Below are 25,146 nucleotides of genomic sequence, written 5' to 3' on the forward strand. Positions count from 1 at the left end.
AAAGGCAGCGTGCATCAGTTGCATACATAGTGTGTGTGAGAAACTTGCAGATCTCAGACAAGTTGTAAGAAGATGGCTCAATCACCTATCTAGTGGGATCCACAAGATAGGGATGCGCATCCAAATCAGAGAAGTGTGCAACAAACTCAGCAAGAATTTGAGCAGATGGTACGCACTCGTATACAAGAGATGGAAAATCTCAGAAAGGATCCAAGGGCTTAGCATTTGTTTCAAACAGAAGCTATGCCTAATGCAGTATATGACGTGCAAATGCCAGAGGCACACTCTCGTGTACAGCCAGAGAAAGAGAGATCTCATAGGGGACGGTCTCATAGCAGGAAGAGATCGAGGCATCATCACCGATCTCCTAGTCCATCACCGTCTACCTCGAGTTCGACTTCTGTATCTTCTTCTTCATCAAATAAACCATCAAGGAAAAGAAGGAAACACAAGAAGTCTAGGAAGAGAAAGTCTTCCAGAGAGACCAAGACGAGAGCACTATGGATCAGCAGTGAGGCCGTCACCACGATGTGGCTGGACGAGGGACACGGAGACCACACACGACACGTGGGACAACCAGAGCACGCACGATTGAGGTTCAACCTATCTCAGCCATCCTCAGAGGGGACCACCAAAGACGAGGCATTACTCTCGATGTAGCCCATCGGATACAGAGATCCAAGAGAGCACGTCCCTCCCACCACGGGAGACAACTCAACAAACACAAATACGTAAGCTCTTTGCATCACATCAAAGGACCATCAAGGAGCCGGGTTATATAGAGCCTCCACATGTACTTGGAGCTCAGGTTCTTAGCAGTTGATTGCTCCTTTTGTACTAGCTTTTTCCATTTTTAGCACTTAGTACTCAGAAAGGGCCTTAGTGAGCCCTTTGCTTTGCTTGTTTGGGTTACATATACCTTGTATCTTGTCTCATAGACCCGCGAGGTCTCCTGAAGACGTTAATACACCTCTGTGTGTGTGTGTGTGTGTGTGTGTGTGTGTGTGTAGCCCTAGTTAGGCGCAGAGCTATGACCAAGAGACGACACAGGACCACGCCTATGAGCAGCCGACAACGCTCTATCGCCGACTTCATGCTCCCTCCGTCTCATCCACCTGAATGAGCTGATGATGATGATGATATTGATGTGAGCACTAGCTTTTTGCATTCTGCATTGGTGTGGATGCTTGTTTAGTAGCTCCACCCTCACAGTTTGTTTGTATTAGGATTGTCACAGTCTCATAGACCCATCGGTCTTCCGAAGACTTGCATCTATCTTTGTCTAATCTCAGCTTGAAAACTTCAGCCACTAGCTTTTTTATTCTAAACTTCAGATCTTCCAACTCGATCTTTGTGTAAAGAGTAGTAAATCATAGGCTTGAAGGAGAATAGGATACTCTTTTTCCTGAATGCTTCGAGAGGAGTTTAAAAAATTTTACAACATGAATCACTCCTACAAAGTCATTCATAATCCAGCTTGAGTGTGAGGGGACATCTACCTCCCTTAATAGTCCCTCCAAAGTTCATTGACACTAGGCAACATGGCTTTGAAGCAGTAGCTTAGCCATTCAGAGACATCTGTCAACGTAGTCTCACATGTGGAGCTGCCAAAATTCGGAGCCACCGCCATGGGAGGGACTCTAAAACCTCTCCTCTTGATCTAGCACCATTGGCACCAATTCTTCCCCAGTTAAAGTGTTCATCTTGCCACTAGTGATTAACGAGCAAAAGGCAGAGTACCGAGAAGTCTAGTGAGAGATCAAGGTAATGGCCATATCCTTCTCCTTCCCAGCTTAAAGAATCTCCTGTAAAAGTTCCTGAAGCTTATTGATATGCTCGTGCATCGATGAAGACTTGGCGGATCCAACAACTGCATCTAGACTTTGAGAGAAACCTTCATGGGGGAAGTACTATTATATGTGCTCCCAAATACTTTTGGCAACCATGATTTATAACCTGAAGAGTACAGTTCAGAAAAACGAAGGAACGTACCCTTGCGTTGACTCTATCCCAGAGCTGAGTCAAATTCTCGGGCCCTTCTAATCTAGGATCCCTAAAATCTCTGCAAGGGGGTCTGGCCAATTGACAACCACTAGAATGACATCTGCTAAGTCATAGGACTGCAATACGGACTCCATCATGACACGCCAAACGCCATAGTTGTCTCCATCCAGTTGACGATCTACAGGCAACGTGGGTAACACTGGAATCTTCACCTTATTCTCTGCCATGTCCGTCGGGGGAGCTGAACAGAGAAGGTCGGGGCGGTAAGAGAGGCTGTTGTGCCCTCTTTTGGGGCCTATCTAGGGCCCTTTATGGTGCCTAGGAGGCGCCTTAGTTGGGGGGCCATTTATGCCCCCAGACTTGGCCATGCCCACCGACCAGCCAGTCGGCCAAACCCACCCTAGGTCGGCTGTCCAGTATGCTACTCCTCTTCCCTTCTATTGGTTACCTAGGGCAGGGGGAGACCCTATGTATAGTGCCCCTCTCCCCCGTTCTCTTCATCTCAGTGTACAACAGCACTGATCCACATCAGAGCTGAGGTTTTCCCCCAGCAGTAGAGGGGTTTTCTCCTGAGATCCTTATGCAAGTCTCTCTTGTCTTCTTTGTTTTCAGTTTAGTTTGGTCTCTCTCTCTCTCTCTCTCTCCCTCCATTGTTGTTTAGTTCCGCTGCACTTCTTGCATGATATTAGAGCCAAAGGTTGGCTAAGAAGACCTGTGATGTGGTGAGGATGTAGAACCAGCAAGCTAGGAAGTTTTTTTGGGAAAATGGGCGAGCAGGTGGTGTGTGTGAAGGCTAGATTGACGGAGTTTTTGCCTTGTCTTTAGCTCTTCCCCCCTCCTTTTCTTCCTTCGTACCTCTTTAAACTATCCGGCAACACCTGTTGTAGTACGGCAGGCTGAGTAACATATACTTCCTCCTGAAGATTTTAAAGGATATTCCATCCATGAAATGCAGCCAATGCAACCTGATCAAATTGTCCGCTTCAAGTCCCTGTGCCAATATATAGCCTCAAGCTTCAACTATATATAGCATATGTGCTCCATTCCTTTCTAAATCTCCCTCCAGATATACACTTGGTATTTGGGCCTAGCAATAATACTCTTCTCCCCTAATTCACTACCAAACTTGGGTGAGCTAGAGATGTAACAAAGGACAAAATGGAACACTATGATTATAGACTGCAATTTTATGAATGCTTCTAGCTATGGATAAAAATAAACTGGTGAAGCAAATAATATTCCTGATAGCCATAGCAATAAGCATAGCTATTAAAATAGAACATTCGGCAAAGCTATAAAACTTTAAAACCAGACCATCCACAACCCAATCACAAAATGAAGGATGTAATTATATATAGCTTCCACATTTATTTTGAGCACCAAAGTTTCAAAGTTTGCTGCCCACCTGGGAACCCTTGTATTCCTACAATATCACCACGCTTGATACCAGAATGCAATTTCACAAAGTCAGCAGCCTCCAGACCAGAAAATCTGTCGTGCATCAAGTTGATAATCAATTTCTAAAAGCCCTCAAATGAATCATGGCAGAGCACACTGTTTACTCTTATATGTAAGAAATTTCATCATCAGTACGTAAAGCAATACTGGCCACCTTGCATCAGCCATAACTTGAATCTGGGCACCATCTCCACATAGATCATAGAACAGGAGCAGAGCTGCTGAGCGTCTTATGCTCATGATTCTTCCTAGCAGGCCAACAAGATAGCATAAAACTTTCACGGCACGAAGATCTACGATGTGCCCTGCCATGTTTCTGGCCTAATTTATTTGCCTGGCTGAAGCCCACTCGATGACAGAAAAAATAACTATTTAAAGAATTACTAGTACACAACAGGAAAGATACTAGGAAGGTGATGGTAAACAACGCACCAGCCAATGATACAGTTGTTTCTGATTTATTTTCCCCATCTGACAGGCATCTATACTCTTTTACAAATTCAGGAATTGCCAATGATACCGAAAACTTGTGAGGATATGGATTTGCACCACTATTTTTCAACAATGATAAAGCCTTTAGTCTGTTATTGAAATATAGCTGCACAAAGCAAGACACAAAAATCAGTTAAGGAAAGCCATGTAAACCTGCCACAGCCCCAAACATGTTTCCATATACAATAACCTAGACAAGTCTGAGCTTGTTCACTAATTTGTAGCAGATTGTCAGGTATGTTTTTGCAGCGCAGTGCATTACAGTAAACCTTTGCAACCCATCGCCTGAGGAAGAATAACATTGAAGGTAGAGATTGAATAGACAAAAAGACACTAGGAGGGAAGTCTTTCAAACCCGAGGGTCCATATCATCATCATCTTCCTCTACTGCATGAGGCTTGGCAGATCGTTCTCCAGATGCAGCTGCCTGCAGCACAGTCAAATAAAATTCAGTTCCTCTGGAAGCACCATTTGCTTGGTTTGATTATGTTAATATCGAAGAAAGGGGGATGAGAAAAGAAGAACATTGTACCAGGATGATCAGAGAAGAAGGCATTTGTGCCTCCACCGTTTGAAAAGAAAGAGTCTAACATCTCGAACTGCAGCTCCCTGAGCTCCCGCCTCAGCCCCCCCCCTCCCGCCTCAAGCCTCCACCTTCGCCTCGCCTCCCCCTTCCACCTCCCTCCCGCATCCTCTCCTCCCACCTACTTCCACCTCTCCCTCGCCTCCTTCCGCCCGCAGGCCGCCGCTCCCCGACTTCCCCTTCTGCCCACTCCGCCTCCTCCCTCCAGCAGCCTCTGCCCCCGCCCCACTCCTTCACGCCTCCCTTCCGCCTACTCCCAGCCTCCCCCGCTCCACCTCACCTCCTTCCCTCTCTCCGCCCTCTCCTTCCGCCCTTGCTGCCTCCCCGCCTTCTCCTTCCGCCCCTCCGCCTCCTTGCCGCCTAATTCCGCCCAACTTCTCCCCGTCTTCTCCCCACTTCCATTCCTCCTACACCCCGCTCTCCCCCCTCTGCCCTATCCTCGCTCCACCTCGCATCCTTCGCTTCGCCTCAAACCCCTTATCTCCACCTCGCCTCCCGTTCGTCCCCTCTTCCCCCCCCCTTCGCCTTCTCCTCTTTGAGGGCTCTCCCTCTCCATTGGAAGCCAGTTGCAGGGGTGTGTTCCCCCACAGCTAGCCCTTGGTTTCTTCCCCACCCTCTGGGCAGCGGTGAGCAGTTTGTTTGTCTTTGGGGAACATCTTCTTGGTGGTGACCCTGGGTCTGAGCAGAGGGGCTCTATGGCAGCACCCTCGAATTCCACAACCGTTAAGATTCTTCTTTCCCCAACTGACAAGCAACATGTGAAGCATGCAATTCGGTCCCTTCAGGACAAGGTGATCGAGGATAGAATTGTGGGCCTCACGCCTACAAGGAGACAGGTGTGTGAGGAGATGGTGAGTGAGAGAGAGCAAGAGAGAGTGAGAGCTGGAAGCTTGGAAGCGGAAAGCTGAGTTGCAATAGAAGAGTGTGAGAGTACAACTCAATGAGAGAAAGATAAGGTTTTGTCCTAGTGACAAAACCTTAGTAGTCACTAACCATAGTTAGTGAACTAACTGCGGTTAGGGGGAAAAACCTCTTAAAGAGGGAAAAGTGCCCCTAACTAGCTTATTATATTACATTGGTCACTGCTGAATTATATCTATAATTCTAACACCCCCCTGCAGTGCCAATGTCATGTACAAGGCTGATCAATCACCAAACCGATATAAGTTCAGGGCACTGCGAAATGCCTCAAACTTTTCACGTGGTAGTGCTTTGGTGAAAATATCTGCAACGTTGTCATGTGTGGACACAAAGATCATACTGATCTCTCCTGCATGCAACTTCTCTCTGACGTAGTGATAGTGAACCTCAATGTGCTTCGTGAGAGCATGAAACACTGGATTCTTTGCCACTGCAATGGCACTCTGACTATCAGTGAGAATTGGAGAAGGACCCTCCAAAGACAAATGAAGATCAGCAAATAGACGTCGCATCCAGACACATTCAACTGTTGCTGTGAAAGCTGCCATGTACTCAGCTTCACATGATGAGGTAGCCATTGTAGATTGTTTCTTGCTCAGCCAGGAAATGCAAGATTTACCCTAAAAGAAACAATTGCCACTAGTGGATTGCCTAGTGTCATAATCACCAGCCCAATCTGAATCACTGTAAGCATGCATCTACAAGTCACCCCCCCTGGGAAATAGCAAGCCAAAAGACTTTGTGCCCTGCAAATAACGGAAGATGCGCTTAACTGCCTGCCAATGCATAGTTTTTGGACTGTGCATGTACCTGCTCACCTGAGATACTGCAAACTGAATATCAGGTCTAGTGTTGCAGAGATATATGAGGCATCCAACAGCCTGACTGTAAACTAATTCTCCTGCATCATGCATTGTGAGTTTCAGCCCCGGCTCCATGGGAGTGGCTATGGGCTTACACTCATGCATGTTAAATCTGTCCACGAGTTTCTGAACATACTTAGACTGAGACATAATAGTGCCACGTCTCTCTTGAGAGAACTGGATCCCCAAATAAAAGTGAAGCAGCCCCAAATCTGACATGTCAAAGTTGGTCTGCAAATCAGCTTTGAAATCTGCAATTTTTTCTTCATTGGACCCTGTGAGCAGTAAGTCATCGACATAAAGAAGGATGACTAAAATTTCCCCCCCATCCAGCTTGATGGGGAGGGTGCTCTCAGTAGGACTATTGTGCAGCCCCTTGCTGGTCAAAAAGGCATGTATCTTGGCATACCATGCACGAGGGGCCTGTTTCAGCCCATATAAAGCTTTGTTGAGCCTGCATACTTGAAGTGCATTTGCTGTAATTTCAAAGCCCGGAGGTTGTTTGCAATACACCTCTTCCAGCAAGTCCCCATTTAAGAAGGCTGTTTTTATGTCCAACTGATGAACATTCCACTCAAAATGTGCAGCCATTGCAATAACTGATCGGATGGTGGTCATCCGGGATGTAGGAGCGAATGTCTCCTCATAATCTATGCCCTTTTTCTAAGCATAGCCTTTAGCAACCAGCCTTGCCTTATATCTGTCAATGGACCCATCTGGCTTCCGTTTGACCTTGAAAACCCATCGTGTGCCAATGGCATGTTTACCCTGTGGCAAGTCCACAACATCCCAAGTCTGATTTTTTGCAATGGACTGCAACTCATCGTGCATGGCATTCATCCAATGCACATTATCCTTTGCCTCTTCGAATGTGGCAGGCTCCTCCTCATCAAGGAGAGTACCTGCATATGCTGATTCCACTGAATTAGCACCTTCCATGTGCCTTGCTGCACTGCGAGTCCTGCCAGATAACGGAGCATCAATTTTACTCTTCCTGAGAGTCTGTAACAGCCAGTTTGGGACTGTTTTTGCTGCATGTATGTCTGCGATTTCTTGCTACACCACCTGTTCCACTGCCAGTGGAGGGGGCAAGACATCCTGTGGCGGAACTGAAGCATCGGGAGGTTGCTGTAAATTCTGATTTGCATCAGAAAAATCAGCAGGGGAACCCAAGGCAATGGGTAGCAACCCCTCAAAGACATCCTCTGAAGACGAAGGCATTTGAAATTTAGCCTGAGTGTGAGCTGAATTTTCAGAAAATATCACATCTCTACTTACTATGATCTTGTGTGTAGCAGGATTGTAGAGACGGTACCCCTTGCTTTCTGCACTGTAGCCAACAAATATGCATTTGATGGCTTTATCTGACAATTTGTGCCTAAATTCAACTGGCACATGTGCATAAGCAAGGCATCCAAAGACTCGGAAGTGATCCACTGAAGGCTTCCTGTCATTCCAGACCTCATAGGGAGTTTTTGTTTTTAAAGCCTTAGTGGGAGCCCGATTCAAAATGTAATTGGCACACATTAAACCCTCTAGCCAGAATTTGTGAGGCATGTGTTTGCTTTTCAGCATACATCTGTCCATCTCCATAAGGGTTCTATTTTTCCTCTCAGCTTTGCCATTTTGCTGAGGGATCAGCCTCACTGTGAGCTGATGCACGATACCCTTGCCTTTGAGAAAAGCATCAAATTCTGCAAACAAGTATTCCCTACCTCTATCCGTGCGCAATGTCTGTATCTTCAGTCCGGTTTCATTTTCAACCATGGCTGAAAAGTGTTTTAAACACCGTGAACACTTCAGATTTCTGTTTCAGCCCATAAAGCTTCAGATTTCTGTTTCAGCCAATAAACCCAAGTAAAATTGGAGTAGTCATCAATAAATGTAACGAAGTAGAGATGACCACCCAACGATGGAGTCCTCATGGGACCACAGACATCACTGTGTATAAGCTGTAATTTGCGGACAGCTTTAACTGAACCATCCTTTTTGAAGGGGAATCTATGCATCTTGCCTAAAATGCACCCTTCACAGGCATGTGGAGGAGGTATCTCAAGAGGTGGCAATGCATCAACCATGGAAAACTTCTGAAGTGTCATCAAGCTGTTGTAATGCATGTGGCCGTATCTAGCATGCCATAATTCTGCATTCTGCATGACAGCTGTAGGGGTAGAAACTCCAAGAGCATGGGCTGCTCTTTTCTCAAAAATATCAAGCTGAAAAAGCCCACGCAGCAGAGTACCAGATAACCTTAAGGCATAGTCATCTTCCCTGTCTCGGACAGCACATTTGTCATCCTCAAAGATGACCTGAAATCCCCCTCTGTTAAGGGTGGACACTGAAAGGAGATTTTTGGTTATGCCAGGGGCACATATAAGACATCTGAAAGTCTGAAAATTGAGCCATCAATGGCAGTAAGCTCAACATCTCCTGTGCCACGTACTGAATATGATGAGTTGTTGGCACAAGTGACTTTCTTACCGACGGGAGGTGGATGCAAGGAAGTAAAAAAACACTTTCTAGAAGTGATGTGCTTGGATGCACCGCTGTCAAAATACCATGTGTTCAGTGTTTCATTAACACTGAAAGCAGATGCATCTGTAGAAGAGTCATAACTGCAAGTCAAAAATGCATATGTATCATCACTGCAAGTGGCTGTACTATCCCGAGCATCTGGAACAGCCAACCTAGAATCTGAAATGCAAGATAAAAAGGCATAATCCTGTTCAACAAAGTTGGCTGCAGCATCCCCACTGTCAGATGCATGAGGAGCTGAATCTGAAACAGCCATACCTGAGCTGTTTTTCTTTTCTTTTGCAAGCCTTTTCCTGCATTCTACTATGTGATGACCTGGCTTTTTGCAGTAGTGACAAAAACCCTTCTTCTTGGGCTTACTTGCATCATTTTTAGCCTTTTGTGAAGGCTGTCCTGACCCACTGAAAGGCTGATTTACTTATGTCTTTGCCTGTCCCTTTGTTTTTTATTTAAATTTTGAGAGCATGGCTTGTTCACCTGTACGTGAAGCCAAATTTTTCCTGGTCTGCTCTTCCTGAAGCAGAAGTCCTATCAACTCATGAAAAGTGAGAGGATTTGCACCCCCCCTCAATGATAAGTTCAGCGAGGTATGAAAGCTGAGATAAGACTCAGGAAGAGAATTCAGAGTGGTTGTAATCATCTCTGAATCAGGAATAATTTCATCTATGTTTAACAATTGCTCTCTGAGATCCTGTAGCTTTGTGAGGTGGACTAACATGGAGTCACCCTCTTCCATATGTGTATTACTCAACTCTCTTTTCAAGAAAGATACCCTTGCATCATTCCGAGCTGCATACATGCTTTCCAAAATATCCCACGTTGCCCTGGAGGTCTTACACGACCGGATATGCGGAATGATAAATCTTTTCACTGAAAGAGAGATGCATGACAAAGCTAAGGCATCCCGTGAATCTCATCTCTTCTGCTCTGGAGTAGTGACTGTAGCTGCACCAACAACTTGTCCTGCAGCTGCACCCTGTGCACGACCTCTTCCACCTCCTTGCTGAGAAGGGGTAGCAGGTGCAATATCTGCTGGTCGGATCTCATCCCCATTGACATAATCCCATAAATTGCGAGAAATCAGAATATTGCGTACCATGAAACTCCAGAGGGAGTAGTTGGTACCATCCAACTTGTCTTCCTGTGAAAGACCACCGAACTGGAAGTCATTCTGATTTTGATGGGCCATATCTGAGAAAGAGATTGAAGCAGATACAAAGCTGAATTCCCTTACTGGGAATGAAATGCACAACTCCCAAAAAACACAGCCAAGCACGGGCTGTAAATGCAACTTAGATTTCTGTACTTGCACTGTCAGAAATCTGTCCAAGCATCAAAAACTCTCCAAAATCTGCCAAAAGTGCTGCAAAACACTCCAAGAAAGGCAGTATGAACTGAATACTCCAAAAATTGCTCTCCCAACACAAAAGCCCCAAAATAGGCCTGAAATTGCAACCGGAAAGGGGCAAATTGAACAAAAGCCCCAAATGTTGCAAGAATTGTGCTCTGTCTGCAAAAGCCCCAAATTTTACTGCAAAATTGCAGTGTAATCACAAAATCCCCAAATTTCTTTAAGAAATTGTACTGCAGAACTGAAAGCCCCAAATCTCGTGCTTGAAATTGCAATCAGAAAGGGGCAAATTCACCAAAAGCCCCAAATTTGCAATTTCTGAACAAAAGCCCCAAATTTGCAGATCTATCTGCAATGTTTGCTTTGCAAGTAACTGTGAACCTGCAGATGAAGGAAATCCTGTACGGATCTGCAGGTACAAATCTGCCACACGTGCGGATGTACGACAAAGTACTGATGACGTAGAACCGTACGGTGATGACAAGGTGTACGAAAAGAGGAACCTGTACGGAAACACGTACAACTACCTGTTGTACAGTGTGTACACGCAAGTACACCGATAGCAAGTACTGCAAGTACAACTTCGTACAGAAGGTGACGCAAGTACGGCTGCAACAGGTACAGAACGCAGGTACAAAGACAAGTGCAGTACACGATGTACTGCGTTGTACGGCGAAACTGTACAGTACGCGGGTGTACGGACGAGCAATACGGTACGCTTTGTACGGACGACCACGGAGAGTTGTACGGTGCTGTTTGGCGCAGAACTGTACGATGCTCTTTGGCGCAGATCGGCGAGCAGTACGGTGCAGTACGGTAGGATTCCGTACAGTCGTACGGACGAGGTGTCGCAGACTGTAGCTGGAGCTGGACGGGGAGGCTGGAGCTGAAGGCAAAGAGCAGGAGCTGAAAGGAGCAGGGAGCACGGAGCTCTTGAACCCGCTCTGATACCAAATGTGAGGAGATGGTGAGTGAGAGAGAGCAAGAGAGAGTGAGAGCTAGAAGCTTGGAAGTTGAACGCTGAGTTGCAATAGAAGAGTGTGAGAGTACAACTCAATGAGAGAAAGATAAGGTTTTGTCCTAGTGACAAAACCTTAGTTGTCACTAACCATAGTTAGTGAACTAACTGCGGTTAGGGGGAAAAACCTCTTAAAGAGGGAAAAGTGCCCCTAACTAGCTTATTATATTACATTGGTCACTGCTGAATTATATCTATAATTCTAACAACGTGCATGAGTGGATCCAAGCGAGCTTGGCACTAGAGGGAGACCACATTCAATAGGTCACCATCTATGGAAGAGGCGTATTCCTCATCCAGCTGAGCTCCCCCGACACTTCCTCGACACTCGTGGACAGAGCCCCATTCTCCTTGGCCCGCATCTGGTGTACCTCTTTCCTGGTTGAGAGCCCAAACTCCCTCCCATAGTTGATCCTACTAGAGACCCTTGAAGGGGGGACACTTCTCCAACGAGTGGAGATTTCTGGATTACCAAGCCAGAGTCTTCGTTGCAGACAAATGGATCACCTAGCCAAAGATTACCCCCGCAGCCAAGGCCGCGCTCCTCCCCCCCCACCCCCGCAAAGCAGACCAAGTCAGTAGGCTAGAGCCCAACACTCCCCCAGACAAGAGCAGCACGAGTCTCAGACCCCTGGGTGACCCCCTCACAAGGGGATTGGACTCAAGTTAAAAAGAAAAAGAAACCAAGCGAACAGGCCTGCAAGCGTCGCAAGCAGAGGGCTAGACGCAAAGAGAGAGAGCACTTGAGGAGGAGCAGCAACAGCAGGAGCCCTTACGTGGAGATCCACCTCCCCCAACGGAAGGAGCCATTGCCGAGCCAGAGGATCCTCCCGCGATGGAGGTTCAGCGTCAACACTCACCCTTGCATCAGCAACGAGCCCCAGGAGCTCCTAACACAGCGATAGCGAAAGCTACGGCTCGGTAGTGGCTGAGGAGGAGCATGTCCAAAGCATCGACAAGCCTGATCAGCAAGGGGGACCTGTGGTTGCTCCTACTTCCCCCCGCCCCCCTCCCCCTCCAAATCCCGCTCCCTCTCCACCCTCCCTCCCTCCTAGATTCCCCCCGCCCCCTCCCCCCCCCCTCGCCCCCTCCTGCTATGGTCACCCTCACCACCCACCCCCTCCCTTCACCTCCCTCCCTCCCCATTCCCCCTCCGCCTCCCTCTCCACCTCCTCAGCAGGTTCTTCAGCCTCCCACCCCCCCGCCTCGACACCCTGCCAACAGGAAAGGGTAAGACAATGTCCCCTCCCACTTCCTCACCACAGCATCCGATCCAGTCAAGGAGAGAGCCAGAGGAAAGGGGCTCGTCCTCCCGATTAGCAGCAACCTGGACGTCCCTTACCGCGGGACTTCTGGATTACTTAGAGCAGCCCCATCGAGGTCTTCCCCAAAAAGAGGTCTGCATTCCAAAGGACCTGCAGGACGAGGAGATTCAACAGGTCATGGCAAGGATTTGGCAACAGTCAGAGATGGCACCGTGCGAGGGCTGCGCTTCGTGGGTGGTCGATGCGATCTAGAAGAGCAATGAGGAGTTGCAGGCTCATGCCCTTAGGCGGAGGAGGACTCCTCAAGAGTGTGAGCGGGCACTGAGGAGAGTGTGGCTCAGGGAGCACGGCCCAAGATCTCAAAGGCTTAGTGGCACGTTTGAGAGCGCTCGCCTTCAGCTTCAGGACACGCAGATTAGGCGGGCTGAGTTTTCCTATCACTCTTCCCGCGCCCGTTGGGTACAACCGGGGGACAAGATGACGAATCAATTTTTCATACCACTAGGCCCCAATCAACAAGCATGCAGCTGCAGCGTCTTCAAGATCCTCATGGCATTATGCACACTAACCCGCAAGAGATTTTAGACCTGACCATAGGTTTTTACAGCCAGCTCTTTCAGACAAAGAGGATGACTTCAGCTAGTCTTGTGGCCCAAGAGGTAGTTTGGGATCACGTTTCGACAGTAGTCTCACAAGATCTGTGCAGCAATCTGGAGGAGCCCTTCACGAATGAGGAGCTCTAGGAAGCCCTCCGACCCGAAGCGTCCTGGCGAGGATGGCTTGACCCCGGCCTTCTTCCAGAACTTCGGGGAGATCATCTCCACCCCTTTCCGACTAGCTTGCCAAGAGATTTTTGACACGGGCTCCCTCCCTCAATCCCTGAGCAGGGGGTGGATTTGTTTGATCCCAAAAGGAGGAGATAAGTCAGATATCCGGCAGTGGAGACCAATTACTTTGCTTGATACCGCATACAAGATCCTAGCCAAGGTCTTGAGTTTGCTCTTACGGCCCCATCTTACTGACATTATTCACAACACACAGACTGGGTTCATCTAGGAGCGTAGCATCTTGGACAACATCTTCACGTTCTAGGAGGTAGTGGATTGGTCTAAAGAGGAGTCACAACCGTTTGTCGTCCTCCTCTTGGATTTCGAGAAGCCCTATGATAGGGTGGAGTGGTCCTTCCTGGAGGGTACTATGCAAAGATTGGATTTCTCAAACATAAGGGTTAGAGGAGTTTCTGCGCTTTATGCGGGGAGCTGTAGCCAGATGCTTATAGGAGGACACACAGGCAAGGCCTTTCCTCTCTCTCTCGCACTCGGCCTTCCTCTTCCTATTTGTGGCGGAGGCTTTGGGCTACTATTTCAGATCACAGGTGGCGGGCCTCTCAGGCTTGGGACTCCCAATCAGGCAGGAGAGGGATCTGTTGGACTTCGAGTTTGCAGATGACACGGCCTTGTATTAAGAGGCCACCACAGTGAGTTTGGAGAGAGTTAGGGGAGCCCAGGCTATCTACTGTGAGGCCTCGGGTGCGCGGATCAACTGGACTAAGTCCATAGGTTTCTTCACAAGCTCTGAGGAGACACAGGAGATTCATGAGTGGGGGAGCCACTTTGGCTTCAGATGGACACCGCGGGGCCACACAGCGAGATACCTTGGATGCCAGGTTAGTATTGACATTACAGTAGAGCAACAGATTGCCTCGGTCCTTGAGAGTGTTTGGCACAAGCTTCTCTACTATAGCTCGGCCAAACTCTCCCTAGCAGATCGTGCCTTAGTGGCAAACCAGGTACTCCTTGCCACGGCTTGGTATATTGCCTCCTAGTGATGTTTTCACAGAGGATGCATTGGGTAGCTCCAACAGTTGGTTAGAAACTTCCTTTGGGCAGGTTCGAACGGCATGAGGAACACTAGGGCTCAGGTCCCTTGGCAAACGGTGATCGTGCTGCAAGCACTGGGAGGCTTGGGTATCATTGATCCGAAGATGCAAAGCAGAGCCCACTTGGGCAAGTGGGTTGCTCGCGGCCTCACACCAGGTGCAGAGCCTTGGAAGCTCCTCTTGCGAGCGCTTCTTGGGAGGCAGTGGCAGCTTTCACACAGATGGATCTTCTCAGAGGCCCCCCTTACGGGAGAGGCTTCCCTTACGGGGAAGGGTTCCCCCTTGATGAGTAGCCTCCATAGGGTCTGGCAAAGATTAGCAAGGGGCCTCATTCGAGCTCAGCCCAGATGCAGAGAGGAGTTCGAGTGTCAACCCCTTGTTTGGCACCCAAAGATCCGGGATCAAGAGGGACATATGCTCGGACAGCAGACTCACATTGGTTGGACATAATGGGACAGTGGACCCGTTGGGTCCTTTGGCAGATGGAGCAGATTACCCATGGAGACGGAAGCGAGACTTGGCGACGTAGCACATATGCGAGGGGCAGGGCAAAGGATGAGAGAGATTGACTTAGCTATCCCTAAGTCCTGGTGGGAGGGACTTCGCGTGACAATAGATGGCTAGGCCAGTTTTCTTGGACAGGTGATCCCTTGAGGATGATGATGCAATGAGGCAGCACGCAGCCCGATTTTTTCCGTGAAGGACCCGGAGGCCTACTCCAGGCACTCACTAAGAGAGACCCAGAGATGGATGGGAGTCTAGATGGGATTCACTAGCAGATGATCAGAGTGGTGGGACGTTTGGGAAAGGAGTGACACATTGACTCTTCCAATATCTCAGAGCTGAAGCCCTCAGATGGCGCCTCTGGCTTTGGGAGGGTAGGCCCTTGAGGAAAGTCCAATGGGATTCGAGAGTGTGGTTCACGCCCTTCAGGGGCAGCCTTGCCGAGCAAGCGGACAAGGTGCCCTTCTTTCCCTACACCACACGGATTGGCAAGAGGCTTTAGATGGATTTTTCGACGTGGACCCCTTGAGGGAGACGCATTCGGTGACCCACAAAGTGCCCCGCGATGTCTATTCCAAGTTTTGGATGCGGTTATGGTCTAGGTTGCGATGGAGGAAGATATCCTATTTCTTCTAGCTGGCCGCCTACGGAGGCTTGCCCATCGGCCCGTGGTTGGAGCAGATGCGGGTGGAGGGGCAGTGCCACTGTGGTTTTCTGAGACGATCCCACACTGCCTCTAGAGCTGTCATAGCGCAATGAGGATTTGGATGGGAGCCCTCAGGATTATGACCCGTATGCAGTCTTCAGATGGACTGCACTTGCGGGATGGTGGCCTAGTTGACTGAGGGAGGTCACGCGTTCCAGATTCATAAGATCTCCCCAACTTACTGGGGATACAGGGTCAGAGTATTCCAAGGATAGAGCTCCATGAGGCGGTCCCCCTGATAGCCTGGCTCCTACTACTCCTCCGAAGGACAGCGTTTGGGAGGTAGTAGCCAATACCACTGCGTGGAACATTTATGCTTGCTGCAGTCTGGTGATGAGTAAGCATCCGGTTCCACCCTCAACTACCATGGTTGCCATCTAGCAAGATATCATCTACACCCTCTACTCCACTTGGGAGCATGGGACCCCAAGCTCTAGGGCAATTGTCGCAAGGCGTGCTCGATTCTGCAAGGCTTGGCCTACAGAAGTTTTTTACATTTTCACTCTGCGAGGGATTCACTGGCTGTATAGTCCTCCCACCTGGCTGTTAGCCCCAATACCAAAGATCCCCTGGGCTCTATATATATATATATATATATATATATATAGAGAGAGAGAGAGAGAGAGAGAAAGAGAAAGAGAGACAGAGAGAGAATTCATATTTATCTTTATGTATCTATATACTAGAAAATAATGTATATTTATATATATGTTTTTTTAAAATCTAAATATTATATATATATACATATAAATGATGGATGGGTGGGCGGGTGTGTGGGTGGATGGATGGATGGAGAGAGAGAGAGAGAGAGAGAGAGAGAGAGAGAGAGAGGGGGTGAGGGAGAGAGAGAGAAAGAGAGAGAGAGAGAGATTATATACTACACACACACACATATATGTTTGTATGTATGTATGTATGTAAAAACAAAAATATGTATATTTATATATAAATATGTATTTTTTAATATATATTTAAACAACTCTGTGTGTCTTTGGAAGTTTGGTTTAATGAAAGACAATTGTAAAATCTTTAATATGTGTGTGTGTGTGTGTGTGTGTGTGTGTGTGTGTGTAGGTGTGCACGTGTTGGTATGCATGTATATGTTTTTTGAAAGTTTTCTATATATGTATTTTTAAATATATATTTAAAGAACTCTGTGTTGTGTGTTTATAGCTGGTTATCACGTAATAACTGTAGGACACATCGCACAACTTTAATCTACTGCTTAGTTGTAGCGGAAAAGATAAGGATATCATCGAGAAAGATGAACATGCACTTCCCAATATACTCTGCAAATACCTGTGACATCATTTTGTTGAATATTAGTGGTGCATTCTTCAAACCAAAGGGCATGACGACGAACTCGTAATGAGCTCGCTCTGTTCGAAAAGCTGTCTTTAGGATGTCAACTTCAAAAATATGGACTTGATGGTAGCCACTCTTGAGATCAATCTTTGAGAAAAATTTTGCACCATTGAGTCATTCTAAGATGTACTCAATGCGGGACATAGGAAACTTGTTGCTTACTGTAAGCTTGTTGAGTGCTCTGTAGTCGACACATAGTCGTGCGGACTTATCCTTCTTTGCCACAATAGAATGGGTGCAGCAAAAGGCGAAGAAGGTCTAATAAACCCTGCGCGCAATAATTGCGATCTAACTCCCCCTCCATAGATTTGAAAAGTCGATACAGAAACTTACTTGGAGGTGTCGAGTCCAAAGTAAATCAATGCGATGGTCTTCCCGTCGGTTGGGAGGAAGATGGAGTGGCAGATCATCCCGGAGCATGATGTCTTGGAACTCTTGGAGTAGATCCACCATTGCTTGCTCCATTGGAGGAGCGGCTTGAACTGTAGTGATTTGGCACTGGACATAGGCAAGTGCACACATGGCACCCTTGCAGGCCCGCGCGACCTACTTGAATATGCGAGATTAATGGAATTCCCGCTATGCTCCAATCACCGCGTATCAAAGCGGCCTCAGATAAACCTTCCACAATAGTGAAGGTGCCTTGCCGCCAATCATGCGTCAGTACATGCTCACGAAACCAATGAATCCCAAGGATCATGTCGCACCCCATCAAAGGAGTCAAAATAAAATCCCGCGTAAACATGACCTTCTAAACTAAAAAAGTAAAATGGATGGCCTTATGCGTAATGTGTGTGCGCAAGCCGAGCGTGAACCTGTCCACTGCATGCTCGTGAGGCACCAAGGTGCACCCCACTATCTTAGCAAGCTAAGGGAAGATGGCATCTTCTGAACTCCCCATATCGAATAGGACAATAAACTGATGCCCGTCAGCTGTGCCGTACGCTTGAATAAGCGCCTTCTTTTGATCTAAGAAATCGCCCTCCTTCTTACCTTGAAAGACCACCTTGGAAACGGCGTTCAAAGCAAGGAAGACGACATTCATAGCTGAGGATGAAGTAGGCGCTTTCACAGCCTTCTACAAGCCACTTTCGACAATCCTTCTTACCATGCCCATCGATGTGGTGGCAATAAAAGCAGCAATGTTAGTCAGAAAGGCAGATGCCAAAAGCACAACAAGGTTGTTATATGAGAATGTGATCACCCAATTCAGATGTCCCATTGAAATTGTGTCAGATAGAGACATGCATTTTGTCAATGAGGTTATCCAAGAACTCGTCTGACTTTATGATCATCCATAGAAAAAGCACACCCTACTACCTCCAAGGGAATGCACAAGCCAAATCCACCAACAAAATATTATGCATTGTCCTCACCAAGGTAGCAGAACCAAAGCGTTGTGATTGGGCAGAGAAAATAAATGCAACCTTATGGGCATACCGAACCACACTCAAGGTCAGTACACTGGGAATACACCTTTTCAATTGGTGTACGGCCTTGAAGCTGTGGTCCTACTAGAATTTGTAATTCCAAGCCTACGCATAGCAATACAGGAACGCATGGGAGATCATGCATCCCTAAAAGAAAGACTTTATCAATTAGAGAAGCATACAAAGATCAGATTAGTCACCTACCATGCCATGACCACAGAAAAACTCAAAAGGAAGCACACTCTGCTACCCCCAAGGGAATGGACACGCCAAATCTACCAACAAAATATTATGCATTGTCCTCACCAAGGTAGTAGAACCAAAGCGTTCTGATTGGGCAGAGAAAATAAATGCAACCTTATGGGCATACTGAATCACACTCAAGGTTAGTACAGAAAACTCACTGGGAATACATCTTTTCAATTGGTATACGGCCTTGAAGCTGTGATCCTACTAGGATTGTAATTCCAAGCCTACGCATAGCAGTACAAGAACGCATGGGAGATCATGCATGCTTGAAAGAAAGACTCTATCAATTAGAGAAGCATACAAAGACCACACTAGTCACCTATCATGCCATGACAACAGAAAAACTCACAAGGAAGGCATGGTTTAATAGAAACCTTAAAGCCAAAGACATCAAGGAAGATGACCTGGTTTTGCTGTACAATACCAAAGTCCAGAAAGGCAAAGTCAAATTTCTACGTCAAGGACCTTATAGAGTCAAAAAAATGAACCCCATCGGAGCTATGTTGCTAGAAACACTAGATGGAGTCCATTGCTGCTGAAACAGACCCCAAACCTTACTCCGTTCGCTGTCCCGACTCCCCGTCTGATGCGCCGTGTGAACACCTTCCCAAAGAGCTGAACTGATGCCAAAGGCTGAGGCTGGTCAGAGGGCCACTGGGGGTGAGTGTAAGGCTGTTCAGAGGGGGCTGAGGAGGAGCTGTAGGAGGCTGAAGTGCTGGGGGAACTGAATGAGGAAAGAGGGCCTAGAGGGCCCCTATTTATAGGGCTTTTGGGGCTGGTTGACTGGCCCCATAAAGGCAGCCCTAGGCCCCATAAATGGCAGCCCTAGGCCCCAGAAAGGCAGCCCTAGGCCCCATAAGTGCAGCACTAGGCCCCATAAAGGCAGCCCTAGGGAAAGGGAGGGATGCAAGGTAGCCTATAAAGGCAGCCCTTCCCTTGCCATTCTCTTCACTTGTTCCAGCCTTGAGGGGGGCCAGAAGGGCTTTTGCGGCTGGTTGACTAGCCCCATAAAGGCAGCCCTAGGCCCCATAAAGGCAGCCCTAGGGAGGGATGCAAGGTAGCCTATAAAGGCAGCCCTTCCCCTGCCATTCTCTTGACTTGTTCCAGCCCTAAGGGGGGCCAGAAGGGCTCCTATCCTAGGCTAGAACCTAAACCTATCCCTAAACCTAAGACAGAAACACTACCCTATGGTTCTCAAGTGGGTACTAATGAACAAGGACTGATCTTCTGACTTGACCTAAGGCTGAGAGACTGACTTATGTAGCTTGTGCCTGACTGTCTCTGGACAAGGGCTCACAAAGGGGTCACAGCATACAACAAAATCTCCGATTAGGGAACTATTACGCAATTGTTGACGTAGCCAGTGTGTCACACCATTGAAGCATCATAAAAACAAAAAGCATCGGATTGTTGGTAAAGGAAGAAGAGAAGCAATTCTAGTTGTCTAGTGATCCTGTTGGAAAAGCGATAAAGTCTTCTATTTTCGCTTACATGGTCTTTGTTGGGAAAGAAGAGAATGAACCAAATGCTAAGTTGGATCCTCAAGATAAAGAAGAATTTCAGCTTTTAGATGTTTTCACGGATTGTTTTTCAAAGTCATTGCAGGGAAGCCTAAAGCGATCGGATGATCGCACCATTGAGCTCATACCAGCAAGTGAACCTCCAAATCGGCCGCCCTATCGGGTGAGTGCAGCCCAAACCAAGGAGATCATGCAACAAATACAGATTTGCTGTCCAAAAACCTTATCAAACCCACTCCTTCTCCCTTTTGTTCTCCAAAACACTCCTTCTTCCACACATAGATGATGTGTTACTTTTCACCACGATTGGTTTAAAGAGTGGCTATCATCAAATAAGGATTCATCCCCAAGATATTCGTAAGACATCTTTTCGGAGGACCTTTGGGCTGTACGAGTTCTTGGTCGCCTAACGGATGCCCCCGCTACCTTCAATAGGATGATGGACCGGATCTTCAAACCTCATAAGTACTTCAAAAGGTGCTTTTTTTAAATGATATTCCTATGTTTTTGAGGTCAAAGGAGGAGCACAAGAGACACTTGATTCAAGAATTGCGAGATAATAAGCTGGTACATCAATGGAAAGAAAAGTGAACTCTTTCTTGATAAAATTGTTAGAATTATAGATATAATTCAGCAGTGACCAATGTAATTTAATAAGCTAGTTAGGGGCACTTTTCCCTCTTTAAGAAGTTTTTCCCCCTAACCGCAGTTAGTCCACTAACTATGGTTAGTGACTACTAAGGTTTTGTCACTAGGACAAAACCTTATCTCACTCCTTCAGCTGTAACACTCTTACACTCTTCTATTGCAACTAAGTTCTCAAGCTTTCAAGCTCTCAGCTCACTCTCTTGCTCTCTCTCCACTCACACTCACATTTGGTATCAGAGCAGATCGTGCTCTTGGACCTGCTCCCTGCTCCTGGACTCTAGCTCCCGCAAGCTCCCTTTGCTGGCCGTACCTTCTGTCTACTGCAGTCTCGTCGTCCGTACCTGCCGTACACATGTGTACACCCGTACTGCTTTGTCAACTGCATATCTGCTCATACCTGCTGCTTTCGTACTGCGCGACAGTACGGCTGTACAACTCGTTGCCGTACAGCATGCAGGCCCCGTACGTACCTGCGCCGTACAGCCTGCAGTCGTACATTTCGTACAGGTCTGTACGGCCCTGCTACTCCAGCACGTACAATATCTGCTCGTCGTCCGTAGCAACGCTCCATCCGTACTATCAGCCTGCGTCAACCGTACATCGTCGACCGTACCACACGTGTGGCACCTCGTAGTTCGTGCAATCTGTCCGATCGTACACCTGCAGCTAGTCCGTACGTTCGTCGTACATCTGTGCCAGCTTGCCGTACACATCCGTACAACCGTACGGATTCTGACAGTACAGGCTGAGTTGCACAGCTCCGCACAAACCACCGTATTGATTGCAGGTGGGTTTGGAAATTTACAGTTTTGCAGGACTTCTGAGCAGGGATCTACTTGCAAGGTTCATTTGCAGGCAGATTCAAAGGTTTAGCCCATAAATTTCGGGCTTTCTGCTGAAATTGCAAAATTTTGGGGCTTTCTGTGCTTTTGCCCCTTTCTGGTTGCAATTTCAAGCTCGAAATTTGGGGCTTTCAGTTTTCCAGTACAATTTCTTGCAGAAATTAGGGGATTTTTTGATTACACTACAATTTCGTAGTGAAATTTGGGGCTTTTGCAGACAGAGTGCAATTCTTGCAACATTTGGGGCTTTTGATCAATTTGCCCCTTTCTGGTTGCAATTTCAGGCCTATTTCGGGGCTTTTGTGTTGGGAGAGCAATTTTTGGAGATTTCAGTTCATACTGCCTTTCTTGAAGTGTTTTGCAGCACTTTTGGCAGATTTTGGAGAGTTTTTGATGCTTGGACAGATTTCTGACAGTGCAAGTGCAGAAATCTGAGTTGCATTTACAGCCAGTGCTTGGCTGTGTTTTTTGGGAGTTGTGCATTTCATTCCCAGTAAGGGAATTCAGTTTTGTATCTCCTAAAATCTCTTTCTCAGATATGGCCCAGCAAAATCAGAATGATTTCCAGTTAGGTGGTCTTTCACAGGAAGACAAGTTGGATGGTACCAACTACTCCCTATGAAGTTTTATGGTACGCAATATTCTGAATTCTCACAATTTATGGGATTATGTGAATGGGGGTGAGATCCGACCAACAGGTATTGCACCTAATACCCCTCCCCAGCAAGGAGGTGGAAGAGGTCGTGCACAGGGTGCAGTTACAGGACAGGTTGTTGCTGCAACTGTAGCCACTCCAGAACAAAAGAGATGGGATTCACGGGATGCCTTAGCTTTGTCATGCATCTCTCTTTCAGTGAAAAGATTTATCATTCCACATATCCAGTCGTGTAAGACCTTGAAGGCAGCGTGGGATATCTTAGAAAGCATGTATGCAGCCCGGAATGATGCAAGGGTATCTTTCTTAAAGCATGTATGCAGCCCGGAATGATGCAAGGGTATCTTTCTTAAAAAGAGAGTTAAGTAATATACATATGGAAGAGGGTGACTCCATGTCAGTCCACCTCACAAAGCTACAGAATCTCAGAGAGCAATTATTGAACATTGATGAGATTATTCATGATTCAGAGATGATTACCACCACTCTGAACTCTCTTCCTAAGACTTATCTCAGTTTTCATACCTCGCTGAACTTATCATTGAGGGGGGGTGCAAATCCTCTCACTTTTCATGAGTTGATAGGACTTCTGCTTCAGGAAGAGCAGACTAGGAAAAACTTGGCTTCACATGCAGGTGAACAAGCTATGCTCTCAAAGTTCAAGTCAAAAACAAAGGGACAGGCAAAGACATCAGTAAATCAGCCTTCCAGTGGATCAGGACAGCCTTCCCAAATGGCTAAGAATGATGCAAGTAAGCCCAAGAAGAAGGGTTTTTGTCATTACTGCAAAAAGCCAGGGCATCACATTGCAGAATGCAGGAAAAGGCTTGCAAAAGAGAAGAAAAACAGCTCCGGTATGGCTGTTTCAGATTCAGCTCCTCATGCATCTGACAGTGGGGATGCTGCAGCCAACTTTGTTGGACAGGTTTATGCCTTTTTATCTTGCATTTCAGATTCTAGGCTGGCTGCTCCAGATGCTCAGGATAGTGCAGCCACTTATAATGATGATACCTATGCCTTTTTGACTTGCAGTTATGATCCCTCCACGGATGCATCAACTTTCAGTGTCAATGAAACAGTGAATACTTGGTATTTTGACAGCGGTGCCTCCAAGAATATCACATCTAGGAAGAGTCTCTTCACTTCCTTGCATCCACCTCCCGTTGGTAAGAAAGTCACTTGTGCCAACAACTCGTCATATTTAGTACGTGGTACAGGAGAAGTTAAGCTTACCACCATTGATGGCTCAGTTTTCAGACTTTCAGATGTCTTGTATGTGCCTGGTATCACCAAGAATCTCCTTTCAGTGTCCACTTTTAACAGAGCTGGATTTCAGGTCATCTTTGAGGATGACAAATGTGCTGTCCGAGACAGAGAAAATGATTATGCCTTGAGATTATCTGGTACTCTGCTGCGTGGGCTTTTTCAGCTTGATCTTTTTGAGAAAAGAGCAGCCCATGCTCTTGCAGTTTCTACTCCTACTACTGCCATGCAGAATGTAGAGTTATGGCATGCCAGATATGGCCACATGCATTACAACAGCTTGATGACACTTCAGAAGCACTCTATGGTTGATGCATTGCCACCTCTTGAGATACCTCCTCCACATGCCTATGAAGGGTGCATTTTAGGCAAAATGCACAGATTCCCCTTCAAAAAGGATGGTTCAGTTAAAGCTGTCTGAAAATTACAGCTTATACAAAGTGATGTATGTGGTCCCATGAGGACTCCATCATTGGGTGGTAATCTCTACTTTGTTACTTTTATTGATGATTACTCCAATTTCACTTGGGTCTTTGGGCTAAAGCGCAAATTAGAAGTGTTCATGGTGTTTAAACACTTTTCAGCCATGGTTGAAAATGAATCTGGACTCAAGATACAGACATTGCGCACAAATAGAGGTGGGGAATACTTGTCTGCAGGTTTTGATGCTTTTCTGAAAGACAAGGGTATTGTGCATCAGCTCACAGTGAGGCTAACCCCTCAGCAAAATGGCAAAGCTGAGAGGAAGAATAGAACTCTTATGGAGATGGACAAATGTATGCTGAAAAGCAAACACATGCCTCACAAATTCTGGCTTGAAGGTCTAATGTGTGCCAACTACATCTTAAATCGGTCTCCCACTAAGGCTTTGAAAACAAAAACTCCCTATGAAGTCTGGAATGGGAGAAAGCCTTCAGTGGATCATTTCCGCATCTTTGGATGCCTTGCATATGCTCATGTGCCAGTTGAATTTCGGCATAAGTTGTCAGATAAGGCAATTAAGTGCATATTTGTTGGGTACAGTGCAGAAAGCAAGGGGTACCGTCTCTACAATCTTGCTACACGCAAGATCATTGTCAGTAGAGATGTGATATTTGCAGAAAATTCAGCTCACACTCAGGCTGAATTTCATATGCATTCTTCTTCAGAGGATGTTTTTGAGGGGTTGCTACCCATTGCCTTGGGTTCCCTTGCTGATATTTCCGATGCAAATCAGAATTTACAACCACCTCTTGATGCTCCAGTTCAGCCACAGGATGTCTTGCCACCTCCACAAGCAGTGGAACAGGTGGTTCAGCAAGAAATTGCAAACATACATGCAGCAAAAATAGTCCCAAACTGGCTGTTACAGACTCTCAAGGAGAGTAAGATTGATGCTCCATTACCTGGCACGACTCGCAGTGCAATAAGGCACATGGAAGGTGCTAATTCAATGGAATCAGCATATGCAGGTACTCTTCTCGATGAGGAGGAGCCTGCAACATTCGAAGAAGCAAAGGACAATGTGCATTGGATGAATGCCATGCACGATGAATTGCAGTCCATTCAGAAAAATCAGACTTGGGATGTCATAGACTTGCCACCAGGTAAACATG

At 46.9% G+C, this 25,146-nt stretch overlaps 1 protein-coding gene across 2 annotated transcripts in view; it reads right to left on the reverse strand.

Annotated features, from left to right (window-relative positions):
* Window positions 1–25,146, reverse strand: part of ATKRS-1 (lysyl-tRNA synthetase 1) — a 97,859-nt gene that overhangs the window by 66,493 nt on the left and 6,220 nt on the right. For both annotated transcript variants that reach the window (XM_087402008.1, XM_087402000.1), the window contains exons 4-7: window positions 4,310–4,381; window positions 3,895–4,060; window positions 3,617–3,710; window positions 3,410–3,495 (exon numbers count right to left, since the gene is read on the reverse strand). In XM_087402008.1, the coding sequence (XP_087258134.1) occupies window positions 3,410–3,495; window positions 3,617–3,710; window positions 3,895–4,060; window positions 4,310–4,381 (418 nt within the window). The remainder of the gene's footprint in view (window positions 1–3,409; window positions 3,496–3,616; window positions 3,711–3,894; window positions 4,061–4,309; window positions 4,382–25,146) is intronic.

Source organism: Dipteris shenzhenensis, chromosome 3, assembly GCF_047967505.1.
Source record: "Dipteris shenzhenensis isolate YYH24624 ecotype China chromosome 3, Dip_SZ_1.0, whole genome shotgun sequence".
Classification (NCBI taxonomy): Eukaryota; Viridiplantae; Streptophyta; class Polypodiopsida; order Gleicheniales; family Dipteridaceae; genus Dipteris; species Dipteris shenzhenensis.